The 25988-nt window shown below is 44.2% G+C and overlaps 1 protein-coding gene across 1 annotated transcript in view; it reads left to right on the top strand.

Moving 5' to 3' along the window:
- Nucleotides 1–25988, top strand: part of ABCA1 (ATP binding cassette subfamily A member 1) — a 116210-nt gene that overhangs the window by 20133 nt on the left and 70089 nt on the right. Inside the window, exons 2-5 of the mRNA XM_019554993.1 lie at nucleotides 87–227; nucleotides 6227–6320; nucleotides 10526–10667; nucleotides 11308–11426. Coding sequence (XP_019410538.1) covers nucleotides 162–227; nucleotides 6227–6320; nucleotides 10526–10667; nucleotides 11308–11426 — 421 coding nt within the window. The 5' untranslated portion in view covers nucleotides 87–161. The remainder of the gene's footprint in view (nucleotides 1–86; nucleotides 228–6226; nucleotides 6321–10525; nucleotides 10668–11307; nucleotides 11427–25988) is intronic.

Genomic DNA, 25988 nt, shown 5'->3' with positions numbered 1-25988 from the left:
GATTGTCAGTGTAAATGAAAACAGAATGTGGCCCTTGTTCATTGCTTTATTCCGGGCTAATGGAGGCTTTTCCTCTCTTTCTCCAGTTCATGCTCAGCCACAGCGTCCCTTCTGTGTGCTGTTGTTGCACGAAGGGGGCTGTGGCACTCTGCTGAAGGAAGATGGCTTTCTGGACACAGCTGGGATTGCTGCTATGGAAGAACTTCACTTACCGGAGAAGGCAAACTGTAAGTGTGTGGGAGCTTTTAAGGGTGGTTTGTGTTTGTTTGCCTCCGTCACAGCCTCATAACCCACCACACCAAGAATGATCCTGGTCTAGGGTGTCTTGATCCATTGTATGCACACATCTTCCTTGATACGCTGAAGGGAACGGACGTCAGTGGGAGTACAAGGTGCGAGGCACCTCCAGCATTCTGCATTGGAGCTTGAGTGCTTGAACCAAAATGTTACGTAGCTGAGACCAGGCAAACTCCCTACCCCAGTGAGGCATGGGGCAGGAGCAGAGCATCCCATGAACTTGAGCACTTGCATAATATCGTATCTGTTTATCTCCAGGAATCCTACTAGGTTGGGCCATCTGTAAGTACTGTGAGCTCTTGATCTAAAAGCTTCTGTTGCTTGCAGAACAGGGATGAAATCCTTCCCCACTAAAATTGATGGCAGACTCCCCACTAAAACATCAATGGGGCCAAGATGTAACCCTCTGTTCTGCTATAGCAGATTCTCTCCTAATGACCTCCACTTGGAGGGAGGTGGAAATGCCTGTGGTTGGGTATAGCTTACATAGCAGACTTGGGGGGGAATCTGTAGGTACAGCCATGCATTCAAATACAGAAGCATTAAAGGCTAGCCATCTACTTTCTTTTGATGGAACATGGAGTTCATCATGGCTAGTTTGTGCCTGTGCCCTAAACCTTAGTACTGAAGTACCACACAACATAAATGACAGGGAAATATCCTACTTGGGATGAGAAGGAAACCAGCAAGAATATGGTCCTAAGGAAATATGCAAGAAAACACAGTCCATTCCTTTCACGATCCCAGACTTTTAACTTGCTGCACCTTTTAGGGTATTGTAGCTCCAGTGGTTTCTCTGAAGACTAAAAGAGAAAAATCTTTGAGGCTAATTTTGTGTAAGAGGAGAGTGCTTTCACTGGAGCAAGTTGTTTAGGCAGTAAATGGAAAGTGGTCCGATTAAACTTTTTGAATCTTGTAAATGTCAAGGCACTGCCAGCTGGCTATGCATGGATCTTGGATGCACTGGATTAGGAGGGTGATTTGTGGTCACTCGAGGAAATGGAAACCATGTCCCTAAAGCCTTGGTTTGACTGTCTCTCAGGACCAAATTAGCTGTGGTGTAAGCAGGGAAGAGATCCATTTTAAGTTCGTGGCCACTCGGTGTGGCACTGACCATGGCCTATCATATGGTATTGAAAAGAGGACTTCCTAATGTGAGCCTGGGTTCTTTCTGTCTACATAATAACAAGGCTGTTGAGGAGAGGGTCAGGAAGCTGTGTGCAGTTTACATATTATTCTCATTCTGTTCACATTATTCATAAAGTCCTGTTCACAGGGGCTTTATCCTCCTTGCCTAGGTCTTCAACCTAGGAGTTGTACATTTAGGTCCCCTTCATTGTACTGTGATAATGGATGGGACATCCCTGCTGTGGCAGGGCCTCATGTATGAATTGACTGCAGCAGAACTCTTCATGTGGGTAGAGTACAAGGATGCTTGAAGTCCAGTGTATGCTCTAGCCCCATTTCAAAGGTCTGTACTTTTGTACAAAACTTAGGGATTGGATTCTACCTCGATATAAACTGACAGAACTCCATCGACACCTGTGGGCTGTGTTCATATAAGAGAAAAGTAGGGCTGGAAGAGACCCCAAGAAGTCTCTTCAACCTCTACCCACTGCAGAATGAACCATCCTAGCCAAGTGTTTGTCTAACACAGTAGTAGGCAAAATTTTCCAGCTATGACTCGCCTTGGGTCAGAGCCTGGAGGGTGGTAGGCAGCATGGGGAGAGCACCTGCAGCCGGTGGGCCAGATCCAATGCCTCTGAGCTGTAGGTTGCTAACCTCTGGTCTAACCTAGCAGACAGACAGTCTTGCACAGTGCCCGAAACATCAAAAACATCCTAACTTGTCATGAATAAAGCAACTGTCAGTGTTCTGCCACCACCTGTTGTCCTGCCACTGTGACTTGTTGGCCAAAGGATTTGGTCTCTTGTTCCCGGGCTTTTGCTAAAACCACTAATTAAATCTGGCAGAGAAGGAAGGCAAGTCAAGAGGGTCTAGTTTAGGTCTAGACGCATTGACAACAGCGTAGAGCAACCTCCATGTGACAGGGCACATTTAACCCATTTAGTGGTCCCACAAGATTAAAGTAGCAACCCCTGGGCATCCTTCAATGGGGAAGGAGGAAGGAAGGCCCTCGTAGCTCGTGTTTTGGCATGTTTTTGGGTCTGTTTGTGTTTTGTTTTGTTTTTTTTCCCATCTTTCTGCTGCCTTCTGGAAAGTTTGTTTTGCAGTTTTCCCAGCATAGCTGTCCATCAGATGTGTGAGAAAACAGTAATCTTCTTTATTTTAATGGATCATTAACTAAGTTACAAGGCAGGCCTCGGGCAGGCTCACTTAATTGTCTTTGCTGCTGATGGTCTGTCCCCAAGGCTTTTACTTTGCTAATGATCCCCATGTGAGCTCTGACTGGTGATGCCAGAGGGGAAGAATATTAAATTATGGAAACATGAAAACAGTAGGGCCTCATGTCCCTGCAGCACCACTCTCCTGGCCAGCTGGGACATTTCTCTCTGCTCATTTTGTTGCTGAAGGCTAAGCAGTGAGACCTTCTACTGGGGCAGATTGGGTAAGTGCCTCAAAGCTATATGTTGGTTTACGCCAGCTGAGGATTTGACTCGGAAAAGAGCTTGAACATGGATGTGAAAATATATATTTGCCCCCCCCCCGCCTTCCTTTTTAAATTCTCTTCCCACAAGTGCTGCTGTCACATATGCTTCCCACTGCAACCTGTCCTTAGAATTGCAGCGAGTTTGATCTGCATTGCACAAGGTGGGTTCAAAGCTCGGCTTGACGTGTGCAGCTTGAGAGTTACTTTGTACTGGAGAACTTCCAACAGCAGAACGGTATCCTGCCTGCTCTGCAGGTGAGAGGAAGGAAAGGAAAATCAGGTTCAGGGGTCAGTACTGTGTAAAAACATGTTCTTCTGATTCGGCTTCCTTTATTCAATACCTCCTCTTGTTCCTGTCTGGCTTTGCAAATAGTTTGCTATTTTAGAATCTTGCACAGAGATGTAAATGGCTATAGGCAATGCACAGGATTTGGCAACACCCTGAATTTAAAAATGTTGCCAGGGTGGCTGTGGGTGTAGTCTTCAGCAAGCTTCTTATTGGTGTGCTGCAAGATCTCACTCTGTACCCTCAAAGAGCCCAGTGCCAACTAGTGCTTGACATCAGTCCAGTTGACTAATGACAGTAAAATTCCCACTGAGATGTGTATATAACTCTTTCCTCTGTCCCGCACCCCCACTCCTGAGCTCTTCTGATGATCCCATCCATTGTGTGCAATGATAGTTCTCCCCCTGGCTGCTATGGGAGGGTAGGAAGCAACAGATTGTTCAGCAGGGTTAGACATTTTGCTTTGCCATCACAATAATAATCACATGCTATGGGAGGCAAAAAGTAGTACCTACAGTACACACTAGGGAGTTAGGAACTCTGCGGTCCAGCCTAAATTTTCTGTGCAACTTTGGGCTACCCATGTCCCCGAACTGCCTGTTTGCATAGATGCAGAAAATGTAGGGATGATACCCAGTTATGAAGCTTATACGGAGTTAGTGGTAAGGTAACTGGCATTGCCTCAAGGCCAGAGCAGTTGTGGAAGGAAGCCACTGCACTTTGGAAGCAAAAGGATGAGAACTGTTTTTTAGGGAATGGACACAGCGTTCAACTAGTAAACCAAAACCATCCTATGGAATTCCAACTTAGTTGTAAGCTTGTTCCATGTACCATATCCATGCCCATTCCTGCTGGAGCAGACAATCTGCTCCAGCTGCATGCTTTTGCTGTGGTGATGCAGCAGTTTGCAGTAAAGTGCCACCTCTCTTCCTCCCTGAAGGTTAAAGGGCTTGAGCCCTCTTCCCCTACACACTTGCACATTGTGTATTTTGCTATCTGTCTAACGCTTGTATGTGCATGCATACGGCTGGTGTGGTGCCTAGCTGAAAGTGGGTAGGATGGGAGATGTTGTGCGCCACTTGATTGGGCTCCACTCCCATCCATATCTCCTGGAAATGACCTGCCAGAGAGCTCAGGGGTTATTAATGGACTTCAGCATCTGTCTCCAAAAATGGAGAGAAACAGTGTGAAGCCCTGAGCATGAGGAGTTTTCAGAAACCCACAGTTCACAACTCTGCTCCTTTCCTCTGCAGCAGCCACCACTGTCAGCTGTGCAGACTCCAACTGCAGATATCAGTAAGTGGGAGCAGTGCACTGGGACTATAGAGGAGTTGCTATCCCTAGGTCCATCCTTTTGCTATTCTTAGTGGAATGGGAAGCTTGAGGAACAGCCTAGGGAAAAGAACAGTAAGCAACTACTAGCTGTGCATCTGGGGAACCCCAAGTGCCTGAAGTGAAACTGTAGTGCAATCTGCTGCTGCAGGAAGCATGTCATCCCCAGGAATGGCCCTGCTCTCCTGGTAACCCTGAATAACCTACTTGTATGGACTTGTGAGGGTCTCCTGTATTATCTTTGTAAAGGTAGAGCTCAGATGTTATCAACAAACCTTACCACAGTGTTGTCACTAGACTTCCTCTATGTAGTGTTTACATTCACATGTAAGTACATTGCAAATAATGATTAACCTCTCTGGAAAAACTGAGGCAATTTTTAAAGGTACCTATATGATTTGGATGTCCAATCCCCATTAATTTGTATGGGAATGGGGTGTCTGTGTCCCTTAGGCATCCTTGAAAACCTCACTGAGTGGCTTTTGGGGATGGAATAAGTAGTAATTGTTTCAAAGTACAGTACCAGGATGATGGTTTTGGGTTTATTTTAAGTTACAGTAAATAACTAGAAATGTTTCCCTGACTTTGCATGGATGGTTCTGCATTGAATGTCAGGGGACTAATTTTAGCTGCTTGCAGTACAGTACATGGACACTTGCATAGCATGGAAGATTAGAACTCACAGTTATATAATCAGAATAGATTTTTTTTTTTCCCACTGACCTGTGATGTGTGGAAGGACTGAGCAGATACCTTTTGAGAAGACTGGACTGCAAAAGACCTGGTGCTTCCCTTGAGGCTGAAATGAACACTAAGGACAGAGACCAAAAACATCTTTTTGCTGTAAAAGTGAGAGGACTTTGGAAAAAGGCAAATAAATAAATAAAACAACTCCTCCCTCCCCCAAACCAAAAAACCCAAAAAACTTCTTGTTTTTCTCACCTTCTAGGTTTAATATGGAGTGAGAGAGTGTGCTCATTGTGCATGGGCACACTTATTCTCTGCATCTGAATAACTCTGGAGAAAAATACCACACTCTTCCCATCTTCTCTGCCCCAGGCAGGTGGCTCTAAGTCCTTTGCATTTAGAACTGGGTTTCATTTATGTGCATCTACAATGCCCAGTCTACTGCAGCTCAAATCTTTATTTGCAACTGTATGTACCATCTGTACACTATAAAGATGGGTTCAGACGGCTTCATAAAGTATGGGTTCAGCTCTGCTCTCCTGTATGCTATGCATCTCCATTAGCTAAACTGGAGTTTTTTCCTGTTACACGCTGGTGCCACTGACAACTGAATTTGACATGGTAGTGGTTTGGTAAAGATGAAAGTGGAGCTGTCCTTCCCTAAAAAACCTACAAGTGATGCCGAAAACATAAGGCCAGAATGTCTGCTAATTGCCTGTATGGTGTTGTGGGATAAGTGCCAGCTTTTCTCCAGGGACTCAAGCAAGTGGTAATTAGAAACAACCCCTCTCTACAGCCTGTTCTGTATGTTCAGTGAGCTTGCCACTGGAATCCCTGGCAAATAAGTGTTCTCTGATATTTTTGTTTAGGAACAGTTTCTTGACCCTGGAGCAGATGAGTAGAGGGAGCTGATGCGATTCTTGCAGTGTCTTTTCTGGCTTACAGGAGAGTTGTACTCTGCTCTCAGGATTTTGAAATATGAAAACCTAAGACTTTGTCTTTATTGTTTCCAGTTTCAGCTGCTGATTGAAGTTGCCTGGCCTCTCTTCATCTTCTTTATACTGATCTCCGTAAGACTTTCATATCCGCCCTATGAGCAACATGAATGTAAGTACAAAACACAGTTTATAACCATGCTGGGTACAGTTTGTTTCATGTGTAGGAGGGAGGGTTACAACTGCTAAGAAGTAAACGGGGGTTCTTGGTTATATGCCTTGAGTGAAACGTTTCAGGGCTGTTTTAAGATCCTTCCTTTCACCTCAGTCTGCTGCAGGGAGAGATGGGTCCTGCCAGTTTGTTTTTTACCTTGTGGCTTGAGCACTGCCCTTTATCACTGCTGTGCTGTAATAGCATTCCCCAGTGTGGCTGCCTCCTATAGTGCAGCTAATGTTAAGAATTGCCTCATCTGAGCAGACCCGTGCTGTTGTGCACCTACACAGAGCCCTGGTTGACCAGAGAGTCCACAGCCATCTAGTGCAGAGCCCCTTGCCTTGCAGGGAGGTTACTTGCATCAGCAGGCTAAGCAGCAGAGCCCTCCCCTCTCTCAGCATGGAAAACTATGACTCCATCTTCCTGTAGCGTTGCCTGTTCCTCCCTTTTGGGAGGATAATGCTCTAACCAGGATAGAGTGCTGGACTGACACCGGGCGTGGGTTCTGTTCTTAACTTCTGTTGCTTTCCTGCTGTGGAGAAAATAATTTCCCGTGTCTGTGTGTAATTAGGCCATGTCTGTATAGCGTGATGCAGCCAGAGCTAGCTGCATTATCTCTGTGGTGCTGCACTGCTCTGTGTAGGCATCCTATATTGCAATGTGTCTGGGACAGGGACTCTCTTACTAAATATATATACAGCACCTAGCATTGTGGAGGTTTGATCTTCAGATGGTATAAAGGGCATCCATTCTAACGAGTTGCTATGCTGGCTTTGTACTAGGTAGATAATCCTGAACCACCCCCCTTCCACCCCCCTTTTTTAGGACAACTGATTTTTCATTAACTTCCTTTTAAGGTTCTTGGATAGAGATGAGCCTTCTTTTTTTTTTTTTTCTTTTTTACCTCTTAACATTAGAAGGCTTGCTCCACACATTCTCAAGATACTTCTTCAGGACTCCAGGTGGTTTTGCTATTTAGCAAGCCTGACTTCTGTCAGCTGTGCCCCTTGTGCTCTTCAGATAGTAACTCTTTTCTCACATTAGCAATCAGATAGTTGAGGAGGGGCTCCTTGTTTACCTTTCCATTCCAGGATTGCTGCTAGGTAAGGGCTAATACTTGTGCTAAGAGTCAGCTGTATAAAACTGGGAGGGATTCATAAGTGACTTTAAAATAGACATAGTGGGTAATGGAAGTGGTTTTATAGCATCAGCACGCTATTCCGCACCAATGCACTGTGTACAAAATGTTGCCTGCCAGCTGGGATCTCTTCAAACAAAGATACTTCATTCAGCATCTGGACTTCAGTGGGACCCAAGTTTGTTTGCAGTGTCCCATTTTCCAGCAAACTCTGGAGGTTGTCAGCCTTGTTCTGTGCCAGGCTGGTCTGTTGCTTCTCGCAGTGTTTGGCAGGCACCTGAAGCCTCCTTGTGTGAAACTTCACGTGTTCAAATTCTTTGCGACATTCATTTCATCTTTCCTTATGAGGTCTTGCAAGTGGCTGACACAGAAGACTAAAGGAGGTCAGCAGCAAATGCCCAGTTTAATTCAGACTTGCACCCAGATTTGCATATGTCTGTCTCAATCCTTTGCTTTAACACTGCTGTGTTGAGAGCTGAATTTTAATAGGCTGTTGTTTCACCTGAAACGTCAGTGCTTCACCTCCTTCCTCCTCTTAATGCTTTTATTTTCCAAGGGTTCTAGTGGGAAACCTGGAGTGGCGCCTGACAACTTTTTTAATTTGCTCTCTAATCTGTTAGTTTCCAAGAACAAGTAACTGGATTCTTTTAGTCTGGTTCAGTTCCGCTGAACACTCACTCATTTGCAACCCGACACAAATGTCTTGTAAAGCAGAATGCTGCCTTTTGTTGAATTGGGAGGGGGCTGTGAGGAGAAACCTTGAAACCAGGTCACAGTGAACTCTGGCAATTCTACATACGCCTGTAGGGGAATAGGGTTGTTATCTGCCATGGTGTTGCTTGTACAGCAGGGGTTTCAACTGGGGGTACTTGAGAAGGCCCAAGGGGGCATGGGCAGCTGGGGACTGTACCCCCTCCATTCCTTTCTCCATGTCTGACTGCTGGGGGTACACTGATTCAAAAGGTTCAAAACCCCTGGTATACAGTGTTATGAAATGACTTGCCAGTCACTCCAGATGGTTGTATTGACTAGGCAATGCACAAGTGCTTTGAAACTGTAAAGGGCTTAAATGTTTTGGGTCAATCTGGTTTAAAACTAAACTAAAATTGCCAGCTTGCATCTAAGAGGGTCCCAACTATTACTGGATTAGACTGGCCATTCAGAAATCCAATTTCTAAGTGCCTGGACTGGTTAAAATGGCAGTTTATCTGAAATGAAGGGAAAACTTGCTTAGTGTAATTGCTATTTATATGGCCTCTACCATAGTCAACTAAAGACCACTGTGCGCACAGCTCTTCAAGATAGCTGGCTTTATCTTTTGTTACCTTTGTTTTCTCTTTCATCTAGAGTGTCCTGACTCCCAGTGATTAGAAACCATTTGCTTAAAATCCCACCAAAAACCTCATGTTAATTTTTTGAAATTACTGAAAAGGAAGAGTAGTGCTTGCAGATCTGCCTCAGAAAGGAGATGCTAACCAGTCTGTTTTCATGTGGTTCACCTCTTAAATACAAAGGGTGGCCACTTACTATTAAATGTCAGTGGCTGTTTCACATTTTCACTCTCTGTGCATGAGTAATAGTGTCCTTATGTCATCTTTGTAGACTTTGTTTATTCTTTCTTTCATTCATTAGGGACGAGTAGTATGGGGTGCTTCCATTGCACAGAAAACAAAATGACAGGCTTTATCAGACCCATAATCTTGTAGGCCAGGGCAAGGGAGAGCATTTAACTTCCCATCCATTGACAAAGTCTCTTAACTACTTCTAGTAAAATGCTGTAAAAACTTGTGGTTGTGAATACTTTGTCACTGCCTTAATTTCTGTAGCATTGTTTGACCAGAAAAAAAAAATAGTTTTTTTTAGGGGGGGGGCAGGGTTAGTTTCATTTTTGTTTTTCTTACAAGAGCTGGGGTTTGCACAGCTGCCTAAACTAATATGAAATCCATTAGAAGTTGGGGGCCCAACCCTCTTGAATTTCTTTGTAAATCCTTCCCTAGGAGCTGAGTCATTTGTGGGTGAGCTGTAGGTTCTGTGATCTGTAACTCAGAACTTTTCCTGACATCTAAAATGTAGAGTGGGAAGTGCCTCTTAAAATTAAAACTAAAAGTAGCAAACAAGAGTTGAAAAGGAGGCAACTCAGAAATTTAGGACCTAAAGACCCCGCATCCAGTTTTTGCACATTGCCACAAGCCAAATTCTTCTCAGTAAGAGCAGTGTAAATCAAGAGTAACTTCAGGGTCTTGACGTGTGTGTGTGTGTGTGTGTGTGTGTGTATGCACACATACATGTCAGCTAAGCCTGGCAGCTGGGTACACAAGTTCCATGTGTGACATTTTGCACCAGGAAAAAAGATTTCCATTTGGGGTGTGCCCTGAATAGCGGATAGATGTAAGGAAATGGAGGGCAAGAGGGTGGCCATATTCGTGTCCTTTTGCTACACCAAATTCAAGCTCTTAGCAATGATCACTATTCCATACCCACTCTGTTTGCCTGCTGGCCCCTCATTTTTAGTCTGCAAGGAAAGGTAGAGGTGGTTGTAAGGCTTACCCAGGAGCGGTCAAAAGTCACTGCCAGAACATGAGAAACCAGGTGCTGAAGTAGAAGAAATTTGGATAGTATTTTAACTCCAAATTAAGGGCTGGATAACTAATTCCTTGTTCGTGCCAAATTTCTACCAAGTCAATCCTGCCCACTCCATTTTTATCAGGAGTCTCTCAAATGTTGGCATGTTTTTCTTCTAAAAGGCCCAGCTCCTAGAATCCTTTGCTCCTGTGACCTGTGGAAATCTCCAGTTTCATTACAAAGAGACTTGCTTAGCCTGTAAAATCTCATAAAGGTCGGAAGAACAGACCAATGACTTTCAAAATACTGGAACTGGCAATTCTGTTCTCTTTTAGTAAAGGTGTGAGATGCATAAGAGACACAAGGTTAAGTCTGCATATGATGTCTTTCCTGTTTCTCAGAAGATTTCACAGTTTTGGCAAAATCAGACCTTTGTTCTCAAATGTTTGCTCTTCTCTTCCAGGTCACTTTCCAAATAAGGCCATGCCTTCAGCAGGAACCTTGCCTTGGGTCCAGGGGATTATTTGTAATGCTAACAACCCTTGCTTCCGCTACCCAACTCCTGGGGAATCCCCTGGTGTTGTCGGAAACTTTAACCGGTCCATGTAAGTACCAAATCTTGTTTCTCCTTGTATGTGCTCATAAGAGAAAAGCAGGAACTGGGAGGTTTAGGACCAGCATCTGATTGTTAGATGTGGATTAAGGGCAAGGGTGCCAAGGCGCACATTTGACAAACCAGAAGTGAGTGTGGTTCATTGGGTTGACAGCCCAATGAATTTGTGAATTCTGCTAAATACTGTCACAAGGCCATGAAAAAGGAAAGAGTTAAGGGTCTTTCACTTGCTACTTGGAAAAGGATTTTAAAGAAATGGAGATTTTAAAGAAATGGAGATGCATTTTTAGAATGGTGAGCTTTAAAGGGCTCTTTCCAAATGGCATTTTCTCTCCCACCAGACGAGAGCAGTCTGACCTGCATTGAGGAGCTCCCTACCCCCACCTTTATACAACTGCTTTCCAGTGTTTGAAGGTTTCCAGAACAACTCTGTTTGACTTTTCTCTTTTACTAGCTGGTCTCACTGTTGTCCAGGGGTGATGGCTTAACAAAGCTTTCACTGTATTATGGAGGGTTGTATTTTTATATAAAAGGAACTGAGTCTTGGTACCAAGGATGTCAAACTGAATCTTTATATGCAGGTTTGTGTGGCCTTGCATGGTTAATGGTGGCTTTTTCTTCCCTTCCTCCAGTGTTTCCCGCTTGTTCTCTGATGCCAAGAGGTTGCTGTTGTACAGCCAGCAGGACAGCAGCATAAAGGATGTTCAGCAGTTCCTGGGAAAAGTTCGGAAGCTTGGAAAGTCTGGCTCAGGTAACTAGAGGCTGAAAAAAGCCTCATGCATTTAACTATAGTTTGCTGCTTACAACTGATTGCCCTTTTCTCTCTTTTTGTAAACAAGATGGTCTACAACACAAAGATGGATCAGATTTGCTAAGTAATCTGTACATCATACCAATACAAACCTCATCTCCAGATTCAGAGTTCTGGGCTGTGTATATATGCATCTTTTTAAGTGTTTTTTGTAAAATTATTAACTTCAGAGTTGACCCAAGATGCATTTGAGAATTTGCTAGTGCTGTAGCTTTTTGCATGCATTTTGTGGAAATAATAGCTGTGTATTTCTAAGAACAATGGCAAAGCAGGTACTTCAGTGTGGCTAAAATGTTATGTAAAAGAAACCAAGTCAACAAGACAAAAGAACACAGCTGGGGGAGAGTGAGCGCAGACTTGTAATGGAATCTTATTTTGAAACTAATTTACCTACTTCCTTCCTAATATTCAGGTTTTTTTTTTTTAGAGCTCTTATGAGATTCCTTCCACTATCAAATAGTTCTCAGGGGCCCTAAAACAAGGTGCTGTCCTTTCCCTCCAGCCATGCTTACACGGGAAACTTACTGTCTCTGGCAGCTCTGTGCTGCTCTGGACTGGCCACTTCGTGAACTAGAAGCAGTGTTGATGTGTTCCCATGGTGTGAATGGGTAATTGGCTCTATCACTCAGCACTAGATAACCTGCCCAAAGTGCTGTGCAGGTGTGGTTACACCACTTCTGGTTTAGGAGGTGGCATGCAGGCTGTGTGCTTGAGGGTACTACCACCATGGATGGCCTGGGGCTGGATCTGATCCGAGTGTCTCAAATTTTAATCTGCTTATCCTTGCAGTACCCCTGGGAGGACAGGAAGTGCTGCTGTTCCTCTCACTTCCCAGGCTGGGAACAGTGGCCAAAAGTAAATGACTTGCTCAAGGTCACACAGGAAGTCTGTAGCAGAACAGGCAATTGAACTCACTTCTCCAAAGACCCAGGCTAGGATTCTAACCAGTGGGCTAGAGCAGTAGTTTTTAACCTGCGGGTCTGCAGATTATCACTAAGTGGTCCTTAAAAGATGCCTATGATCAATCAAAAGTATGTGAATACCCACACTTATCATTCGAAGGAGTCTGTACCTCCTTAGATCATTTTTAGAAGTCTACAAATGACAAGTTAAAAACCACTGGGCTACAGTAAATGACAGCCCCTAGGAAGGGGCTTCTGTATGTTCTGCCTCCCTTTTAGAAGTGATGGGGTGGAGGGTGCTAGTGGTTTTAAAAAAAAAAAAAAAAAAGATTAGCAATTAGTGAAATGATCAAGTCATGCACATGTCTCTGCACCCAAGCAGAGGCCTGGTATCATCTAGGGGGGAGTTGACACATGCTCAGTACTCTGCAGAATCAGGGTCTTGGTCATAAGATTATGTAGTTACCGGCTTGCCTCTGCCACACGTACTGCCTTTTATCTGTTCGTGAATCTTACATCCATTCCAATCCTGCCAAGCCATTCCAGGAACTGCTCACTGGACCACACTTAGACTATGTGCTCCCTTAAAGCAGAGGTTGTACTTTACTGCTTTTGGTAATCTTTCTCATGGCTTCAGTCTTTGGAAGCAATAGTGCCTGTAAGTGGACACAAGCACTCTGCATCATATAGAGCGAGGCTGTGCAAAATGTTTATCTAGATCAGTAGTGCTCAGTCTCTTGGCTGAATGTTATGGGGCTAGTCTGCAGGCTGAATCGGGCCCTGGGTTCTGCACTGCTCTCTCCAACTCCTCATGGACTGGGATTGGGTCCTGGGAGCCTGATACCACCCCCTCCTGGCCCTGTGTGCTGGGATTAGGCATCCCATTTGGTGTGTAGGGCCCAGGGCTCCCCGTGGATCTAGAAATTTGGCAACAGGGGTGTGATGACACTATTCTCCCACCACAATTTTCCAGACCCATGGGGAACCCTGCAGACTGGATGACATTGGGCTGTGGGCCAGGGATTGAGCACTGCTGATTTTTAGATGGTTTCAAGTGCTGAAGTCAGGGCTGTGCCAGTTCCAGAATTACAAAAATCAGCCCACAATTTTTCACAGCACCTGCTTTCTCTTATATTTCCTAAGCCCTGCCTGTGGCCTTGAGTTTTACCTGTGAGGAGAACTGAAACACTTCTCTGCCTCGGGGACTTTAAGAGCCTTAAGCAGCTGCTCCCTTCTTTGTCTCGTGAGTGTGGACAGATGGGACCATTGTCTTACGGCCCAAACTCCACAAGGTCTCCTTGGGTGCTGGGATGCAGCCTGAGCTCTGTGCTCAGAGGCCTCAGTAGATTTAATTATCTTAATGTGAAGTAAGGCCACTCTCTGTCAGAAAGAGGGGCCTACATGAAGGTTTAACAAATTTATACTAATGCACTTTAAAATAACACCTTTTGTTAACTTGAGCATGGCTTCCTGAATATCTTCATTCTGACAGGCCCTAACTATGATGCATTCAACATTCCTGTAAGCCTGCCTGCATTGCATTTTGGGAGCCAATGCCATATACAGGGCAACTACACAGTCTCATTCCACTCGGCTCCAGCACAGGAGAGGAGCAGTGGCCAAGATTCTTACTAAACAGTGGGCAGTTTTTGTCTACCCTTAATGTCCGAGTACCCAGGCGCTAGCTTTTTGGATGGTGAGTGCCTCGGCACAGTCTTGAAGAGGTATTACTCTGGGCATCCAAAATTTGAGGGGCTTCAAATCACTGGTAGGGGATGGAAAATTTTAGCTCTTTGTTTTTCAGCACCGTATCCCTGCTGAAATCAGTGGTGGAATTCATGTTGCCTTCCAGAAGCTAACAGCACGTCATTAAACAGCAAGCATGATAGTTGCATATGAGATTGCACTGAAAAGATTATACTTCAGGATTCTGTCCTGAAACTTACAATGAGAATAAAATTTGGATGTACAAAAACTCTATCACAACTACACAGCTGCATGAGGCATCCAGGGGAAGAGTCATGCCAGTAAATGGCTTGCGTAGGGAGCAACTTCCTAACTCCAAGCCAGCATGCTCATGTTATGTTTGGGAATAAAGACTGGTAAATTGATTGCAAAACAAAAGTTTGGAGCCAGTACATCAAAGATCATATTTCTGTAATAAAGTAATTTAAAAAAAAATTCAAGTGTGTATAAAAGGGTAGAGGAGGGAAGCCTCCAAACAGCATTTGCTGTGGTTCCCAGTGTATTTAGCATGACAGACCCTCTATTGTTGGTGCAGCACAGAAGGAACAAAGCCGGTTTGTCCCTTTCATTACATGGTGATTTACAAAGTCTCCATTAAACCAAGTTTATATCAGTCTCTCATGGTTGCCTGATGTCTTTCTCCAGTGACACGTAGAAAAAATGATCTTTCAGCTTGAAGTGCCACAGACTACCACTTCTTGAAGGATAAAGGGAGGGAGGAGGGATCTGGTCGTCTGCAGTACCATTCCCAGCCACCAAATGTCTGTAATGTGGTTTGCTAATTCTATTTTAGTCATTGCTGGTCTTTTTTTGGGGGGGTGGGGGCTGGAGTTGCACTAGAACTGATCTTTTTTTCTCCCCCCCTCCCTTCGCCCCCTATTTGTTTTATTTTTCCACTGAAAAATGGCTTTTTCAATGGAAAAAGTCTGCAGAAAGCTCATCTTGAGATTTTTGTTCTCAATGAAATGGCAGCTTCATTTCCCTCCCATTTTACTAGAAAAAGTGTGGACCTCTCCATTACAATTTTAAAAACTCATTTAAAGCTTCAAGTTTTTTTTCTATCAACACATACAGGAAAAAAATTAATTCCTGGCCAAATATTTTGTTACATTTTGAGGGGAAATAATTTTAAAAGACTGCTTATCATTTTTGAGCAGCCCAAATGTAGTATTTTAATGTTGTGTATTGTGGTAGTTCCTAAGAGCCTTCCCTGTGTGAGGGACCCTTTTCTAATGCAAACACCTTGTGGAAAAAAAACAGTGCTGTTTGGGAGAGGCTGTTTTGTGTGAGTTGCAAGCCCAAGGTTGTCAGGTCATGCCATATCCAAAATAGATGCTGCTGCTAACCAAATCCTCATGTTGCATATTTTTTCCACTTAAGGAACAGATTTAAGGCTGTGTCTTACTGCTCCTGTCTTACAGAAAAGATAGATTGGGTTGGCATAAATGGCTCAGTGCCAGAGGATCAAATTCTATGCATCAGAAATTAAATGTTTGACCTGCCACGTGGAATGAGCAACCAGCTTGTAGCTCGGAGAACTTCTCTTTGGGAGATTGAGAAAGAGGCATTTAATCTGCCAGTATCTGTCTTCGAGGGGAAAATTCATGGGAGACTGACTATTGACTTGTATGAAAGCAAAGGCTGGGCAACCCTGAATCACCTGTTTGAGCAGCCTGCTAACAAAACTAGTAGACAAAAATGTCATGTTGCTCTAACCTCTAGCCCTAACCATCACCATGTAAAGAAAGCAACTATTTATCTGGAGTAACAATACTAGATCTCCTCTTGAAAGTCTCCCATGAGCAGAATTTGCTGAACAGTTTGTTCTACTGATATCCTCTTCTCACAGTTAGAAAAGTTTGCCTGATACTTGATGTAAAAATCCAGCACAGCAGACTTTAAGCCTCTTTCCACCAGTCCTGCCTTCTGTGGCAAGGAGGATTCATATTTTTCTCCCTCCTTTGTATGGCAGCCTTTCAGGTAGTTGAAACTGCTCTTGTGTCCTGCAAACCAACTGCGCAGCCATGGAAAATGCTGAGACATTATTCACCTTCCTCTGAAAGAGAGAGAGAGAGGGTCTCCTCAGATACTGGCACTGATTGTCATCAGGAAAGAGGGTACTCTCGGATGCAAATGTTCCATACAAGTAGTAGGACCTATTACCAAATAAAGCCACTCCTAGATAATTATTTAAATTGCTTTGTATTACCCTTCCCAGTACAGGTCTAGCCCTATGTCAGTTGAAATCAGTTGTGGCAAGATTTTTCACTGGAGCTTTGGAAGAGGCCCTAAATGTGCTATAAGGGGAAACATTCGAAATATTGTATAGACTTCTTTCCTGCACATTCTTTGCTCTCAAAAGCATGCTGCTTTTTGGCATGGCTAATGATATCTGCATCTGTATCTTAGTGTGCATTGGGTATTTAGTCAGCAGCTGCCAGAATCCTTTGACTTTGGCCATCATAAGAAGTGACCAAAGTTTATACCAATTGATCTGAAATGGCCTTGGGGTCTGAGACATTTGCAGAGGGGGCTGCTGCTGGTGAAGGGAACGCATGATTATCAAAAACTCTGTTCATTCTGTTCCTTTTCACCCCTTCATCAGTCTCTCCTCTCACATTTTTTCATCTTAATCCAGTAGTTTGTAATATTTGAAAACTCACAATAAACATGCACTACAAGTCCGGTGATTGGTATGGGGATGAAAGGACTTGTTCAACCTTAGGAGTTCACCTCTCCAGTCTGCCTTTGCATAGAAAAATGCCTTCAAATGCTAAATGCCCTGATTGAAAAGGTATATGAAGAGGCAATTAAATGATAACCAGATGGAGTCAATGAGGCTTGAAAACAGACAATAGAAATACAAATCTTCTGAGAGCTTGGAAACAGTGAGACATTAACCCCTTTGGAAGGCCAGATGCTTACTCATTTTTTTCAAGGTTTTGTATATTTTTTTTTTTTTTTTTTTTTTAGATTTACACAATAATAAAAATGCTATAAAAAAATGTCTGGGCATCTGAATAATTAGAATTACAGAACAGATGACTATCCAGCAGCAAAAGGTAGTTACACAGACAAATTATTCATATGACATCCGTGCCTTGAGGCCCCAAGTAAAATTAGGGCCTCATTGTGCTAAACGTTTTACAGATATATAAAAGAAAAGTTCATGCCCAGATGAATGTACAGTCCATCATCAGTTTTTCCTCCAAACTGAAACAGCCCATCAAACCTTAAAACAGACTAACTGCGTAGATCCAGAACAGGTACCCATATGAAATTTGCTCACTATTTTTTGAGGAAGCATAGGAAGAAACCTGATGGCATCCAAAACAGGGACTCTATTCAACTGTCTTGGTAAACATACTGTAATATTCCAGAATTACACCCATGTGAGGGTTGTCCCTTTGTGTAATTTATTTTTATAGACCAGAAACTGTCTGACAGAAAACCCTAGGAACAGTGTGTGAGCTGATGGAGCTAGAGGCTATTTTAATAAACTCCCTTTTACCCATACAATCTCCTGTTTTCCTACTTGCTTCACCACTCTCCTTTTTCATTTAGGTTTCTTTATTTATACACACGCCACCTCAAATCCTTTTCTCTTTCATTACTATCTAAGGGGCTCAGCTCACCCTTGGAAACCAAACACCTCTGGAATTAGACCAGCAGTAGTCAACCTTTTTTGGCACAAGGGTCCCTCAGAAAATACCAGCTTTTATCATTCCCTTGTTTTTTGACTATTTAAAAAAAAAAAAAAAAAAAGTAATTCTGTTGTTGCAAAGAACATAGACCATGGCAAGTCAGGATTCTTTTGACATTATAGATTCCTATCTCTGGGCTTATTTCATGTATCATGCTAACATTTTGTGGCACCCTGCGGCACCCTTTAAAGGATCTCAGGACACCTGAGAGTGTGGTGGAACCTTGATTAGGAATCAGTGAATTAGACTAAAATCTGATGTCTGCCCAAGCTTAGCACCTTATTGGGTTAGCGTGAATAAGGCATGCCAGCTTCTGTAGTCAGCAGTGCACAAGATATTGATGTGGCTGCCAGCTACCTTTGATTTCTTAATCCCACCTGCTTACAGCTGGGGATGGCTTTTAGCTCGGGGCTAATGCAAGCCTCAGCCTCACCCCTTGAGAGCTGTGGTGAAATGCCTTAACCATATGCTACAAATTAAAGCAAGCCAAGCAAAGAACGAACTCGCTGCTTTCCAGGGAGCAGTGTAGAGGCACCTGCCCTGCAGTGCTGCATTCCTGAGGGAGTTGTGCATAGGTGTAAACAGCAGCCCTCACAAACGCCATTGTGTGAGCCAAAATGAAGTTAAGCAGCTCCAGACAAAATGCTGCCAAAAACAGCACCCTAAGGTGTGAAGAAACAACTGCTCCCAGGTGAGGGCATTTGGGAAGAGCTAAATTTGCTGTACACACTTTACATGCAACTTGTTTGAAGGTTGTGATACAATTAACCTGCATTTTAATTAGCCTTTTAATTGCTTTCCCCATTGGGATCCTGCTTTCTTACTGGTAGCCTTCTATATCACAGTTTTGCTTTTGTTTTCACTATCAAAATAGTACCATGGTGCATGATCCAGGTAACTTTTTAGAGATGCCCCTGTCTCAGTCTCAGTCCTTGTGATTTTTGAATGTTGTGTAGCATATGTGGACACCCAGGATCAGATTTGCAAAATGGTCATTACTTGTGAATTCTTCTTTTGTTGAAATCTCTGTGACCCTTAAGTCAGCACTAGTATTTTTGGTAATCTCACATATTTCTTCCATTAAAATGAATGTACGTTGTGCCTAAATCCTCTAGGCTGCTTAGCATCTCTTTGGGGTAGGCTGCCGTTGTGTCCCAATACCACAGGCAACAGATAGTGAAGTTAACTGACTCTGGATTATCTCTTGATTTTTCTGTTTTATATCAGAACTATAGCCAGCTTTTAGTGAAAAGCAGCAGGATGGTTAGGAAGATAATTTGATATTGATGGGACTGTGTCCATTGGGAAATTAGTGAAACTGTTCATTAATTGGGCTTGCTTTACCTACAGAGTCCTCCATGTGCTGTGCTTGAGAGTTTATCCCTTTAAAAATTAAATCAGTTTTGGTGCTTTCTTTCTATTTTTCCAAGGAACCATTCACAAAAAAGATAAGATTTATGTAACAAAATTCTCTCTACCGCAATTCAGATACAAAGGTCTGTCGAGGCCTGAATTTATTCTACCTGGGAAACAGCGTCCCAGGGGCCAGGATGCTCATGAACTTTCAACACCTCAGTTTTCTTTAACAGCTTACTGGCGTGTCCTTGGTCAGAAGTTGAGATTGTACTGCGCCACCCTGTATCACACTGCCAATGTGCATTGTTTTTGTGCGAGTCTTGCAGAAATGGAGCCAGCTTCATAGCTCACATCTGAAATTCCCCAGGATCCAGGGATGTCTGGAACTCCGTGTTTTAAATTCAGGCCAGCTCTGGTGGTGGATGGGTCATTTTCGACCTGGAGGGATGTGGGCAGTGGGGTCCCCCAGGGCTCGGTCCTCGGGCCTGCACTGTTCAACATCTTCATCAGCAACTTGGATGAGGGGGTGAAAAGCACCTTGTTCAAATTCGCAGATGACACTAAGAGGTGGGGAGAAGTGGGCACGCTAGAAGGGAGGGGCAGGCTGCAGTTGGATCTGGACAAGTTACAGGGGTGGGCGGATGAGAATAAGATGGGATTCGGTACTGACAAGTGCAAGGTGATGCACCTAGGGAGGAAGACCCAGCAGTGTACCTACAGGCTGGGGAACTCCCTTTTCATCAGCACAGAGGCAGAAAAGGATCTTGGAGTCATTATAGATACCAAGATGCACATGGGCCGGCAGTGTGGGGACGCAGTCACGAAGGCCAACCGCACCTTGTCATGCATCCACAGGTGCATCTCGAGCAGGTCCAAGGAGGTGATCCTCCCCCTCTATGCGGCACTGGTCAGGCCGCAGCTGGAGTACTGTGTCCAGTTCTGGGCGCTGCACTTCAGGAGGGATGTGGACAACATGGAGAGGGTCCAGATGAGGGCCACTCGCATGATCAGGGAGCGCAGGGCAGGCCCTATGAGGAGAGGCTACGGGACCTGAACCTGTTCAGCCTCCAAAAGAGAAGGCTGAGAGGGGATCTGGTGGCCGACTATAAACTGGCCAAGGGAGACCAGCAGGCAGTGGAAGAGTCCCTTGTTCCCCCGAGCACTACTGGGAGTAACAAGGAATAACGGCCATAAGTTGACTGAGAGTAGGTTCAGGCTAGATATTGGGAGGCGCTACTTCACAGTCAGGGCAGATAGGATCTGGAACCAATTTCCAAGAGAAGTGGTGCTGGCTCCTACGCTGGGGGTCTTCAGAAGGAGGCTGGACAATCACCTAGCTGGGAGTTTTGACCCCAGCATTCCTTCTTGCCATGGCAGGGGGTTGGACTTGATGATCTGCTCAGGTCCCTTCCAACCCTACCAACTATGAAACTATAGTTCAGATAGGAGAAAGTTTTACGGGGGAGAGGTGCATATGCATTGGAGTAGGGAGCTTAAACATGCTCAGCTTCAGGTTAAATGTGCTCCCACTGATCTATATCATTGACTTAGTAATGCGAAGTGTTGGCTGAGTGTTTTTTGAGAATTCCCCTTGATATTGTGTGTGTATGTGTGTGTGTCAAAATAGAGATGTGACAAGAATACAAGCATATGTTAGTCTGTACTGGTGACCAGCAGGATGGCATTTTTGGTACCCTTGCTATATTCGGCAGTGCACTGAATGGCAATTTACCAATTGGTTATGTGCTTAGGGAACATTTGAAGTTCACATTTTCTAAAACTAGAATACAGCATAAGGCTACTCCAGTAGGTAGCAAAGTACAGCCTTTTATGGGTACAGTTTTTATCTTGCTGTTAGTTTGTCTTTACTGTCTGAGTACAGATATAATAATAAAACAAGCAAGTGCTTCCTAATTCTGATAGTGGATTCGGTACAAACGATATCTGCACATACAAGACTTCTTTGGTATTGGTTCTGAAAACTCTGTGACTGCTTCAGTCATCTAAAGCAGCTTTTAAAACTCTACCAGTTAACACAGATGCTATCTGGAATTGAGAAATGAAAGTTTTGCTAAAAATAATACTACTTCAATGCTCTTCCATTCTTTACTTCTCTTTGTTTATGTTGTCAGCATTGTTTGTACCACATACCAGGGTTATACCATCAGACCTATATCCGTATTATTGTCTTTGCAGCTATTTTTTTCCTCTTTAGGCTGTCTCGACACACATTCTGGGTCTATTTCTGGCATTTTTTTTTTTTACCTCAAAACTGTGAAATGTAAAAACTGCCTGATTTGTTGGAGGTTGCATTTGACTTATTTCTGCTGAGAAGGCTGGCTTAGGATCCGGGTAGCATTCATAGTTCACGTCTGAGCCACGGCTGGATTCTACGCTTGATTTGGTTCGGCAGTGTCTTATGAAATATCTGCCCAGAATTTGAGGATGTTTTATATATACCATTTTGAAGATCATCTGTTCTAAGGAGACTTACCACCATCTTTGTCTATTCTTGTGAAATTGCTACCACTGTATGCTGGTTTACATTTCTAAAGCATTCTGGGTTCCTTCAAGATAAAAAAAAAAAAAAAAAAAAAAAAAAATAATAATAATAATAAAAATCTGCATAATGTGTGTCACTCATCTGCTGTTGTATGCCTGGAGAATTTCTGTTTAAAGTTGATGCAGCTGTGCTGATTTACATCAGATCTTGTCACATTGTCCTTAAAACATGGTATATGCCAGAAATGGATTCACCTGTGGGGTATGGAAAGTACACACTCATTCTGGACTTGGCTGTGGGATGGTTTTCTGAGTGCTTGTTCAACACATGCTATCCAGCTGCCATAGGGCAGACCTTTAACAGCACTCAGCATTCCTGAAGCAGGAGAATCTCAGAGCAGGTAGATTGACGTGTCAAAGGAGACATGGCCTTTGAGAGAGTTGAGCCCATTCCTCTAGTCCCCCGTATCGGAATGGCATAATTGCCAGCACCTTAGCAAAACACTGGCATTTCCTCAGCGTGCCTCAACCTGACCCCATGGCATTCTGTCTAAACATCAGATTTGATCATATGACTGTATATACTGTATGGGGAAGAGGGAACAGAAAAGAGCTCAATGCATCATGTGAAGCTATTTAAACCCACTGTAACAAACATCAGAATAATGGCCTTAGAAGCAGTTCTTCAAGGTGATGCTTGCCACAGTTGCTCTGCCCAATTCTTCTGTTGTCAGGTTAGCTGTAGTGCCAAGTGAACCACAAACTGAAGCAACGGCAGAAGGTGCACAGATAAATATATAGCCATTGATCACAGCTATCCCTGAAGCCAGTACAGTCCTTAGGAGCATGGAAGCATTTGTCAGCATTAAAGTAAAAGCCTCCCCTTGTTTTTGCTTTAATTTAACTTAATTTTTTTTAAAAGGGGTATAGTCCAGAGAAGAACATCCTATGGGGGAAGCCTCATGAATGGTGTTTTTAACTCATCTGGCAGTTCAAACATGTTCATCATGTAAACTGTACTCATTTGGCAACAAGAACACAACTCGGCATGTTCATATCCACACATACAGGCTGGCATTCTCTCCGCTAAATAAGAATTGCTGTTTGCTGCCTGTAGTGTTAAGGTTTGATCCTCTCTGTAGGCCAGGTCATAGAAGATGACATTATCCCAAGCACTTGAATAGGTTTATATATACCATTTTGCCAGCAGTGGGTGGTAGCATGAAAGGCACTGGCCAGTCTATTCAAAACCATAAATGAGATGAGGGAGAGTGAAGCAGAGAAGCGGAGGTAGTGTAGATACACTTTGCAGCTCTCTAGCCCTGAGAGGCCCAAACTGGGTGGAAGCTGAGCATGTGGAGGGAGCAGCTGAAAGTACTGGCCGTGGTGCAAGTGCAGCTCCCAGCTGTCTGCCTTGGTGCAGGTGCTAGAAAAGACACTTCCCCCACCCCTGCCCCTGGGCTGCAGGCCTACTGCCAAAGCCACCTGGCCTGTGTTGTTCAAGAGCCTGAGCTGTTCTGTTCCACAAGCAATGGCATAGCATCCTCCAGCATTATCTGAAGGCCAAGCTCTGCTGTGAAGTCATGCTGCAGGTGTACGCATGCAAGCACACTGTGCATGCACACACATGCATGTGCGCACATGCTCTTGGTTTACTTTCCTTTCTGTGTTTATTGCTTTTTATACATTTTACTGTAGCTTTGAGTTGACATTTTTGAGTTTATAACCACATGTATTATCTAGGTCAGATTGTTCCCAGCACAGTCAATGTATAAGCAGTAACAGTTGTCTTAGCAACATATGCTCTTCAGAGGTACTTCCACAAACACCATAAACATTTTTTTTTTCTTCCTCCATGGTTGTGTTTTTTATTAGAATTTTTTAGAAAGGGGGAGGTTCTCCATGTGGTTTGCAAAGAAAGCTAGATGCATCCTGTAGGTTTTCCAGAAATGCACTTCTGTCTCTAAGCATAGAAGGGCATCCTTTGCAGAAAGCGCCATGAGTTAAAATGATCACCTGGACCCAACAGACGTTTGCTGTTGAGTCCCAGGGGTTGGGAGATCAAGCTGCTGTTTAGAGCTGCTGTGAACCTACAGTCACTCTCCCCTAACAATGCCTTTCCCTGTTCCCAGCCCCAGTGCTGTTTTCAGAATAGGAGGAGGGAAAGGGAGCAGAGGGAGCTCCTTCTGTGGGCTACCACCTCCAGTGAACTCACCCTACCCTCCAGTGTGATGGTGTTACCAGGTACTGGACCAAGCACCAGCAGATCAGGGTTTCCTTCCCAGCTCTGCCCCTGACCTGCTATGCAAATTTTGGGCAAGTCTTGTTTATCTTTATGCCTTCTGTTGCTGTAAGTCGTTCTGGGTAGGGATGTACGTTGTTATGCTAAGTACAACAGGGTTGTGGTACTAAATGGGGCATGTAATACTGCCCTAGTAGAGTGCACACTATTTTTGTGGCTGGTTTTGCAGTGGTTGGCCAGTTGGGGTGTTAGTATCTCCACTGATGCATCTTGGCATCTCTTTGTTGGGATCTGCAGACCCGCACTAGTGGAGGATCTGGCCGTGGCCCCGGCCCCTCAGTGTATGCTCTTTCACAGTGACTAGTGCTTACAGTTGGGACGATGGTGTTGCTTGCATGAGAGCTGACTATGCTGTTCAGTGCATCTGCTTTACTGCCTTGCAGGAATGGAGGAGTGAAGATACAATCTGGTTCATTTTTTTTCCCTCCAGGGTTTCCAGTTAACTCCAGGCTGCTGTTTGCACAAGCGGCACGTTTGTCTAATGCTTCTTCTTCAGTTATGAACTGCGGTATTTCTGATGCTGATCTTTGCTTTGGGTCAGATGCACGAGGCAGGACATGAGATGGAAGTCCCTCCTTTGCCCTGGTGGTGACCAAAGAAATAATATTTGGGGAATTCCTGGAAAGTGAGCTCAGCAGGCCTGAAAGGCATTTCCTGCCCTGACTTCTACCTTGGGGGCTGTTCTGTTTGTCTATCTCCCTCTCCTGTTGCTGTTGTTTTCAGTGCTTCAGCTGCAGCTGTTTGAGCACAGAACACGGCCAGAGTTGAACTGCACCTCTTTGGGTCCAGTTTTATGACACTTGCCTCTCTCCTGAATGTGCAGCAATGACCTAAGATACAGGGTTGCCTGAACAGCAAAATGTCACCTGCTTCTTACCCAGAGCCTCGTTACCCCCCGTTGTCCAGGCTTTTGCAATGATCGTCTTGCTCTGTTCTCCCCACCTCATCTCTGTGTAAAGGGGCAGCCGTTCCCATGTCTTTTGTGGTTAGTATTGCTGAGACTTTCAACAGGCAGAGGACCAAGTTTGTGGTAAGGGAGGGGAGCAGGACCTGAAAATGAGGAATGCAAGGAGTTGATTCTGTGCAGGGAATTTTGAGTAGGGACATATTTTCCTTTTCCTACAGCCCTACTTAGGGATTCTTTATGGCCACATGCAATCATTTGCAATGATATAACTGAGAGGAAACTAAATTTGTGTAGAAGGGTGTGGTCACTGGGACTAAAATGAGTGACAGACCTAAAAAGATGACTGTTAGTGCAGTGGATAAAGTGGAGGGCTCTTGACTTTCTGTCCTGGTCCACTGAGCAATCTGAAGTGCTTGGGGGTTGCCTGGCCCACACATTATTTTAAGATGGAACTGCTCTTCTGAAATATTCCCAGCCATGGCCAGCTGGCAGAAGGAAGCGAAGGAGTTAGCCATCTCTGTATTGGGAGAGAAGTGAGGAGTTAGCACACAACTTTCTCCCTAATCCCACCACTACTGCTCAGGAGAAATCCAGTGGCAGAAGTAAACTAAGCAGAGAGGAAGGAAGATCGCCTACACCTTTCTCAACCTTCAGGAGAGGTTTGGAGTAGACAGATGTGTGGGCTATGGGTGACTTAACACTGACAATACTGTTCATATGCCTTATGGGTTGAGAGCAGAAAGGCAGGTTGTCCGAGTAAAAGAACATGCTTATACCTGCAAAAGGAATGATGTTACAACTGCCAGGAAATTAACCCAGTATTTCTATATGTTGGTGTCACTGGGCATAACCCTAGGTAACTCAGAAGGATGGAAGACCACGAGTGTCGATGAAGCCCCTCTGCTCTAGGCCCCCCCCGCCGAACCTTTGTAACCCTTTCTTTGAACTTTTGTAACCTCCTGTAATACTGGAAAACAGGATGAGTAGCAAGCAAGCTGAAACTCCCTAAAAACTGTTATCTGTGGAATGCAAGGGCACCGCTCAGAGAGAGAAGAGAGGAGGGAAAGGGGTGGGGGGGGGCAG

Source organism: Crocodylus porosus, unplaced genomic scaffold, assembly GCF_001723895.1.
Source record: "Crocodylus porosus isolate Cpor-Errol unplaced genomic scaffold, CroPor_comp1, whole genome shotgun sequence".
NCBI lineage: Eukaryota > Metazoa > Chordata > Crocodylia > Crocodylidae > Crocodylus > Crocodylus porosus.
Note: the sequence above shows the minus strand (reverse complement) of the source record. Positions and strands in the feature narration are given on the sequence as shown.